Source organism: Haemorhous mexicanus, chromosome 25 (assembly GCF_027477595.1).
Source record: "Haemorhous mexicanus isolate bHaeMex1 chromosome 25, bHaeMex1.pri, whole genome shotgun sequence".
Taxonomy (NCBI): domain Eukaryota; kingdom Metazoa; phylum Chordata; class Aves; order Passeriformes; family Fringillidae; genus Haemorhous; species Haemorhous mexicanus.
The window spans coordinates 4,254,430-4,263,963 of NC_082365.1; the positions used below are offsets into that span (position 1 = coordinate 4,254,430).

The 9,534-nt window shown below is 42.9% G+C and overlaps 1 protein-coding gene across 1 annotated transcript; it reads left to right on the plus strand.

The window, feature by feature from the left end:
• Positions 1-5,814: 5,814 nt before the first annotated feature.
• Positions 5,815-7,048, plus strand: TSHB (thyroid stimulating hormone subunit beta). The gene is made up of 2 exons (XM_059867909.1): positions 5,815-6,134; positions 6,806-7,048. Exons 1-2 carry the CDS (start codon positions 5,907-5,909, stop codon positions 7,046-7,048), a joined length of 471 nt encoding a protein of 156 aa, XP_059723892.1. The 5' UTR covers positions 5,815-5,906.
• Positions 7,049-9,534: the final 2,486 nt, after the last annotated feature.

The following is a 9,534-nucleotide window of genomic DNA, read 5'->3' on the forward strand; positions in this document are numbered from 1 at the left end:
CAGGAAGTAAAACTTTGCTCTGAAGCAGATGAAGAAGGCAGCTATGCATCAACTCTGCTTATCAAAATTCTTAGGGCCTCTCAATTTGTTCACAAACTGTTCCTCAAGTATTATTCAGTGGATATTTCAAGGCTAAATAAGAAAGCAAAGGGGAATAATAATTCTCTGTTTCCTGTTTGCAGCTGAATCACTTAAAGGAGAACTTCTGAAGATTACAAGAGGAAAAAACATTACTTGAGTTTTGCACACTTACAGTCAGGTTCCACTGAGGAAATTTACTTTTCAGAACCTGATTTTCAATAATTTAAGCAATTTTTATTAAAAATATTTATATAATATAATGCAAGTACATTTGATCTTTGTTAAAATCTATAAATATATGTAATATTGCATTTTAGTAGCATTTTTTGTAAACATCCTATTTTTCTTAAATATAAATTTGAATTGAATATCCAGTTCAGAAAAGACAAAATACGGAGCATTTACCTCTTCTATTCTGTCACACCTGGGGCAGGGTTTTACCTTTAGCATTATTGTGATGCTGGGTTGGTACTGTTCATCCTTGACAATACTGCAGGAGGCTCTGGATTGTCTTTGGTGCTAATTTGTTGTTTGCTTTTTTTGTTTAGCTTTGCCCTCAGCACAGTGATTGTGTATCTCAGACTAACAGAAATATCTAGCACTTTCCAAAGAAATGAAACCAAATCCAAAGGGCTCTATGGTCTGAGCCAAACAGCAAACAGGATTATGAAGTATTTTCAGACCATAAATGGAGATTGCTGACAGATGAGATGCAACAAAGAGATTTGCTGTTTTACTCTGGGCTTGATAGGAAATGCTGCAGCTAATCCTAGGAAAGGAAGAGAAGAGAAGAGCAGGCTGTGAATCTATAAATTTGAGAGATGAGAGCTGTGTTTTGGGCTGTTACAGAGACTGGCAATAGGCAGATTAGCTTTGAAAATTCAGCAGCCACAGGCTGTTTAAATTCAAAACCTGGCAAAACCACTTGTTTCTATGGCAGCATATCAGGATCTTATTTCCTTTTATCAGTGGAGGGCTGCAACTGAATGGAGTTGGAAGTAATTCCTCTACCAGCAGACTCATCTTTCAGAATCTGATTGGTTTTGTCTGTTTTTCAGCACCAGAGCTTCCAATTATTGGTTGTTTGCAAGTGTGGACATGTTTTTACTTTACTATTTGCAGCTGCATATTTCATGGAAATAAGAGTGGCCCTGCTCTGTAAGTAACCTGCTCATGAGATCACAAAGTTTTCTTTGTGTTGTACCACTACCAGGGGCAGAGTGAGTAGGAATAATGTCTGATAACTTCTCATTGTTCCTCCTTTTGTTTTTGGCACTGGTCAGTGACAGAGAATCCTATTAAATTACAGTTACATATGAGCTTCTGGTATGCACTGAATTTCTGTAGCCCATTACAGAGACTCCTGGGGAATGAACCCAAGGCTTTTATAATTACTAAATTATATTTAGAGATATCACTTGAAGCACTTCCTATAGAACATCAGCACACCATCATTCACTTAATGAAAGAGTAAAATCACTGATGTCAGGGAATGGATTGGTTTGGTTAACAGAAAGGTTAAAGATAAATAATTAACAGTGTAACTGGCTGTTCCAGAACAGGGCTGCAAAGCTGGGCTATAAGAGCACATTAAAAATTTCTGTCACTGAGTCTCTGCAGGTCAGCAGGAGGGCAACCAAAGGAACAGATCCATGAGCACCAGACTGGGGATGATGGATTTTAGGAAACTGTATGGAAGAAGCCTCAGGCACTCACAAATTGTGACACTGGACTTTGTTGTCCTGCCAGTCTTTTGTCTTGCTGCTCCCTGTAGCTTGTGGGATCTCACTCCCATCAGAGAGGTCAGTAGTGAATGAGCTCCATGGTCACAGCCATAAGGACAATCCAGGAGGTTTTTTACCAGCTTGACAGTTTGTGTAAATGACTGAAGATATGTGAATACCACCTTTTTGATGGGCAGGATAACGGTGCCAGCAAGGGAAAGGCAGCAGCCAGGAGCTTCTGTGACCATATCAGCGTGGGGCTGGGCTGATAAGCAGCACTCACACTGGTCCCAAGCCCCACTCACAGTCATTTATTGCCCTTCCAGATAAATGAATTTTCATTCTTACTACCTGGTCAGTGCACTGCAGAGTGTTCAGAGGCTGGGTAAAACACTGCAGTGAATAAAGGCACCACTGAAATAAAACCAACTGCTCCAGTGGCTGGTAAGTGTCAGCATTCAGTGTCCCCACACTGGGATGACAGCTCTGAACCTTCCTGACAGGGGGGCTCTGCACACATGGAACCAGAGACATTGCATCTGTGCAATTGCCTTAACAACCAAAGGTGTAATCACTGCAAACAGTGAAATTGGGTTTGTGTGGCATGACCTATTTTATGTAACATCAGTAATTATGTTTTCATCTGTTAATTCTTTATTGCTCAAATCCTGTATCAATTTTCTGTTATTTTACCTGCCTGGTGGAGAGTTACCTGGGTCAACACTTTTTCCTTAAATATTGCCATTATATTAGCACTTTCTTTTAATGTTTTGAAATTTCCTCAGTATTCTAGACTTCCTGTAATGAGCATTAGCTAGCTAATCATGTCGATTTTAAAGTATTTATTCCTTATATGATTTATTTAATACTTTTTGTTGCAGATATGTGTGTGATTGTTCAGTCACTATGTTTTCAAAAGCACAAGTACTTTGCACTTACTCTGCATCAACAGCTTGTCTTCATCTTATAATGTTCCCTGGCTTTATTATTGGCCTCTGGCCTCCAAAAGTTTATTTCCTACTCTTCAGCTTCCTGGGCAAGTTTTCTGCATTTTCTCACCTCTAACAGATATTGTTGTTGGTTTTCCTCTAATTTTGTTGCTATAGTTTTTAATGTTGCACTCTCTTTTTCATCTTTATTATGACTTTCAAGGCTTGTTACAATTTGCTACTGATGTCCCTAAATCTTGTTAAGGCAAATTCTTAAACCTTTTTTTTTTTTCACCCTAATTTCTCTCTGCCCGCCCCCTTACACCCAGTTTTCTCAGCTCAGAGAAATTGGCACTTTGAGGCAGCAAAGAGTACATGTCCTCACACTCTGACCTGTTCTCTGCCTATGTTCTTATAGGGAATGTTGAGACACTTTAAACCTGGCTGTGCTGGTCTCCAGGGTGCACAAATGCAGCTCCAACTGCCTAAAGCTGTGAATCTTTAGAGGAAAGAATCAGCTGTGCATGCAAGGGCCACATGTGATATTTTTGCTTTAAGAATACTGGTTTTTAATTCTTACTTTGAGCATTCATTTGTCCTCTCCAGGTTTTAGTTTTATGATTTTTTTTCAGGTTGTGTCCTTTGAAATAATCTCTGTATTTCCCAAGAACAAACATTCTTTTCTGTGGTTAAAGCTTCAAATGACCAAGCCCACCCATGTGTATGTAGAGTGTGTGTGTGTACAGTGTGTCTATACACATCTACATTATCTGTGTGGGGCTGGGTGGTGTATACTGAGAGAACCTGAGTGTCTGTATTCCAAATATATCAGAAAAATAAAGAGTTAATAACAAACTGGAGTAGTAGCAAAGTGAGTGTTACTCTCCTGTTGCTAAGAGAGGTGGACAGATGTTACAAAGAGTACAATTAATACTCTGCTGATGTCCCTAAGCCAGAAAGAGGTTTAAACAGAATTAAATTATATTTATTCCAGAAAAATTATATGGTAGAAATTAACCCAGAATTAAAGACCCCATGAAAACAGAAAGCATTTGGCTAGTCTTAATTGAACAAAACCTCTATTATGTTATCCAAAAAATGCTTGAAAAATTAGCCCAGGACACAGACCTGTGTGCAGCAGTCTGAAACCACAGGAAAAGCAGACTGTTGTGCAGGAATTAGCTGAACACCAATTGGGATGAGCTGGATGACTCCTCCAACAGCTCAAAGTAACCATCTTTACCACCTCACACTCATGTTTTCCATGCTTTTTATGGTTATGTAAATCAGGAATGTGGTTGACCTGCATAAGACATCCATCAGATCAGATTCCAAATGGGAGGTAGGTGATGGTCTGGAAGGGCACGTGTTCCAGAGCTGCAGGCAGGGAGCTCAGGGAGGGGCTGACACAGAATCGTGGCTTTGTCGGCCTCTTCTCCCTCCTGCTCCCCCAAATGTATTTTCCCCCATCTGGGAACATTGTTTCATTGGTATTGATGCAATATTTTGTTTCTTACTGTGCTGTGAGGAGTGGTTTTATAAGTTTTTTCCCTGTCAATCAGTATTTAGTGAATTGCTTGTTGCTTCAGTATTTGCTGAGCAGGTCCCAGGCCAGCCAGTTTCTGTGTTTTGCTTGAGCAGGTAAGTAAGGCTGTGCCTGAGCAGCCTGCAGAGCAGTGAGTTTGGTTTCAGATTTGTTGCTTCCTGGGCACTGCACAGACTTAGAGAACCCCAGAATGGTTTGGGGTGGAAGGAACCTTAAAGCTCATCCCATCCCACCCCCTGCCATGGGCAGGGACACCTTCACTATCCCAGGCTGCTCCATTCTGGAGCATTTCCAAGGCTGGGACAGCCACAGGTCCCCTGGGCACCCTGAGCCAGCATGTCCCAGCTGTGCCTGCTAAGGAGCAAGCAGAGTGAACCAGACCTTGTTAAACCTTAGCAAAACACAGGTGTCAAACTCATCAGCTGTGATTCTGGAGGGCTCCATATCCATGCCAGCCCTCCTGCCATGGTGTTGCTGTCCTATGGGGCAATTAAATTAATCAATAATAACAACTTTTAAAAAGCACCAGTTAGTTTAAAAGCCTGGGGAGAGAATGACTGTTAATATAATTAGATTTCCAGCTCCAGTTTCCAGGTTAGGATATTATGGACACGTTTGTTCCTATCACATTTGCTTTGTGGTTCAGTATGAATTTTCAATAGATGACTTGGTGATAAGAAAGCAGCAGTTCACATGCAATTATATAAACAGTAAGATCAGCCTGGAATTAGCCTGGAGAGTATAAAGCACACTCCGAGCTTGTGCTGGGTCACTGCCTCTCCCAGCTCAAGGCAGAATCAGGTTCCTGTAATAGGGAAGAATTCTGCTGACAAGAGGTTGGTCTTTCCAGACTGGTGTTGCAGCTACAGGGTAAACCAGCCTGTGTAATGGATGGCTTTGCTATGGGAAATTGGCAGCTGGAAGAAACTAGAGGGTGATGTCCAGATGTTGGTAGACACTGTCATTTAAAGTTTATCATTTAGAGGCTCTAGAGTAGTCCCTGAAATTGTCTTGGGAGCTAATCAAGGCTTTGTTCTCAGGATCCACCCCGCAGGTCTGAGAAATGAGGTCAGCATAACAGACAGATAAAGCAGAATTCATTGAGTTGAACTCTTTGCTGATGTTCTTTATTGTAATTTGCTTGAATCTATTATTTAGTTCTTGGCTGTATTCCCATCTCATCACGCCTCTAAGTCACTGGAAATTGAAAAATCCAGTTTTATGCCTGATATGCACAGCCTTGTCTTTTTGTCTCTTTAACATTTTATAAGATGCTTTCTTTAGAAAATTGTTTTAAAGCAGTGAGATTATTTTATTATCTCTGCTTAATTCTAGAGCTCATGTTCTCTTACATGTCACACTTTCAAGTCTTTCAGCTCCTCTTATTTGTTCTGCGTCAGGATTTTATCACTTACTAGTGAGAAATTCCATGTAATACTTTTTAGTGGGGGGAAAGTGAATTTATTCTACTTTGTTAATGGCCTCTTTGCCCTTGTTCTCTGTTTAGTGGTCAGTATTATTTCAATAAGGACTGAGATTGGAAAGAAATTGTCAGGCTGTAGCTAGAAATGTTAAGATTACTCCAGGTCTGTGTCTGTCCTGGCTGCTCCTGTTGCATGCAAGGACATGGCTGGAAGGCACATCCCATTTTACCTGTGCTTTGCTCTGTTTGTTTGTTCTTCCCCATTCAGCATGAGTCCCTTCTTTGTGATGTCTCTCCTCCTTGGCCTGATTTTTGGACAAGCAGCATCACTCTGTGCTCCTTCTGAGTACACAATCCACGTGGAGAAGCGGGAATGTGCCTATTGCCTGGCCATCAACACCACCATCTGTGCTGGATTCTGCATGACTCGGGTACGAGATGTTTCTGGAGCAGCCACCACTGCAAACCAAGGCTCTGTTCTCCCACAAAATAGTGTGCAAATGAGCAAATGGTAAAAGAGTTTATCACAGGCAGAAAAACTGCACTGTCACCACGTTTTCGAGTTGGCTGTTTGCAAAGGTGGGGATGAGAAATGCCCTGGGACTGTGGAGTTGATAACACCAGTGGCACAACAGAGACCTGGCTGCTGTTGCCACTGCAGAGCCTCTGTGGGCAGTTTGTGAGGGCAGGATGGAACAGGTGAGGGGCAGATTATATTGGGTCACTCTTCATTAATGTAAATAACTTAGGTAACTTCTGCTCCCACTGCTGCTATCCCAGCTGGCTGTGGGGACAGCTCTGCAGCAGCCACACCACTCCACACAACTTCACTGTTCAACACAGCATTCTGAGTTCCAGCTTGGGCAGCAGGGAGCCAGAGGAGATCACAAAGCACAGGAAACACTCTGAGCCATGTGGATTAATTAAACCATAAAAACAAGGGGAATGTGCCTGCGTGGGGAGGGACCCCCAGTCACAATTAGAGCTCTGAACCCAGTAGTACCAGAGCTGGGCTCAGGGATGAGTTTTGGTCTCTGCACCTCACAGGACGTTTCTGACACGTGTGCCTCAGTGAAACAACACATTTCTCTTCTCTTTGTAGGACAGCAATGGCAAGAAGCTGCTCCTCAAGAGCGCTCTGTCCCAGAACGTGTGCACGTACAAAGAGATGCTGTACCGGACAGCGCTGATCCCGGGCTGCCCTCACCACACCATCCCCTACTACTCCTACCCCGTGGCTGTGAGCTGCAAGTGTGGCAAGTGCAACACTGACTACAGTGACTGTGTCCGTGAGAGGGTCAGGACAAACTACTGCACTAAGCCACAGAAGCTCTGTAACCTGTAAAGCTTTCAGTGGGATGGGGGTGAAATGTACTGCTCTGCTCACACCTCGACAGAAATAAAACTGTTTCACATTCGGTTTGCAAACTGCTGTGCACAAAGATTTATTCTGAAGGTGTATCGTTAGTTGCTTCAATTAATTGGGTGTTCTGAGACAGGCAGAAAAGAATGATAAAGGCTGTGTGTTTGTATTGAGAACACACATGAATTTACTTTGGAGAAGGAGGAGACAGGACTGCGTGGATGTATCAGCCTTTGCTCACAAATCCCAGGTATTTTCTGAAGAGACACTCAGAGATTTGTTTATTGACATATTTCAGAATTTGATATTGATTTATTTCAGAGTTCACCTATTTCACTTGATATATTTCAGAGTTAAAAAAGAGGCCATACACACTCTTGGTATTAAACTTTTAAAATAGACTTTGACACATACTTACAGCCCTCAAATTAGCAGCAGTATTTTTCAATCTATGTATTATTAGTTTAGACACTGTAGATCTGTGTCCTCCCTGCTGCTGTCCAGATTTGTGTTTATTGGGAATGCTTCTCTACATTAATGTCTCTACATGAATGGTATAACCCCCCCTTCCCTGCAGAAACACAGTTGGAACTACCCCTGTCTCTGTGAGCACTGAGGAATCACTGCAGCTCCAAAGCTGGCTGCTCTGCTCTCCACAAGGGGAGTGTGCTGCAGTCAAATGGAAAGCAAAACTCAAAAAATCCCATTTTTCCCCACAGGTGAGCAACCCCCCTGGGAGTGGAAGGAGAGCTGAGCTGTTTGCTGCACATGCACAGGTGAGAGTGCAGAGCCAGGAATAAAGAAAAGTAATGCATGTAATTAATGTAAACTAACAACTGGTTCCACTGAGATTGTAGCTCCCAAGAAATCACAGACATTCCATTCACATATTGCTTGAAACAGTAAATAAAGGAACCAGAATTCACAGGATACAAATATGAAATTTAACATTCTCAGAAAAACCCTGCTTTCAGGATTGCAGTTTTCATGACTGCTTCTAGAATCTGATTCTCTGTTCCAGACACCTTTATTTTATTAAATCTGCAGCAAAATCTGTGAGAAAGCCCAAGGGAAACTGCTGGTGCCCCCCTGGAGCAGGGGTTTGGACTGGATGAGCTCCAGAGGTCCCTTCCAACCTCAACCAACCCACGGCAATTTGAATATGTGTCACAGATTCTACACAAGGTATGAACTCCAATTATATGTGCATTATTTGGTGATAAAAAAATACCTTCACAGGCAAGGTTTGAAAATTTAGATACTCCAAAAACAAGTTTGAAATTTACAGAAAATCCAGAGCATCTGCAGGAGCAGTCCTACTTCTGTAAAACAGATCCCTTACACCTATGGTTTAAACAACCCAGTTATAGCTAATTTTGTACAAGACTATTTCTAAAACTCTTCAGAGCAGGAGACATTAGTTACAATTAAATTACAAACACTTTCTGTGGTGAGAATGAGGTATTCCCAGCCCCTTCTGTGTATCACACAGACAAGCTGTGGTCTCCCAAGCTCTCCAAGGAAGAGCTGTAACATGAACTGCTGCTCTCTAGTTGGTGAAGAGCACAGGAGTGGTAGAAAAGACTTGGGAAATAGGTATTAGTTGAATAAAGCAGCCCTTATGGTATCTGGTAAATGCCAAAGAAACAAAGTGTTAAGCTTTAAGATAAGCCAGAGCTTCCTCAAGGTGTCTGGACTGTTAAAAATGTTATTTAGCACAGGAAAGTATAATCCCGTTTACTATTGAGCAGCACTTGTACTTAGCAAAACAAAAAGAGGGTGCTTGGCCTATTTACAGCATCAGCAGCACTGGCTAAGTTATTGTAATGTCCTTTATGGCCTGGCAGATTTGTCTTCAGTACAAACAAAAGCCAAGTCTACTCTTATGGTTAATGCCTATGGAAAATCATTGAGAGAAAATAACTATCGTGCCTTCTTTTACACTTTAGAAAAACTCAAACGGAGATGTTTGCGTTGTGCTAACACATCTCTTTAACCCTACGCTTCCATGCCCTCCGAGGACTGTGTTAGGCACGTTCAAGACCCTCAGGCCTAGAGATAAATCCCTGCTCAGCTGATGAATCCTTCCAGACACGTGTTTGTTACCTTCCGTTTATCCCAAGACGGTTTCCACATAACTCAGGGATGGATTTGAAGGCAATCCAAACATCCTTGCCTCGTGTCCGTCCCTCAGCCCGGGTGGGGAGAGCACAGAACCGGCTGGGGGGGCCGGGGCTGGAGCCGCGGCTGCTCCCGGCGCTCCGCGCCCGCGGCAGCTGCTCGGAGAGGCACAAACCCGGGCGCATTCACATGTGGAGCACGGAGCAGGAGAAGCAGGAGAAGCAGGAGAAGCAGGAGAAGCAGGAGAAGCAGGAGAAGCAGGAGAAGGAGCCCGCGCTACCCCCGGTTCCCCCGGCGCAAGGAGCGGGCCGCTCTCCGCCCGCCCGGGGGCCGCGGCGACAGCCCCG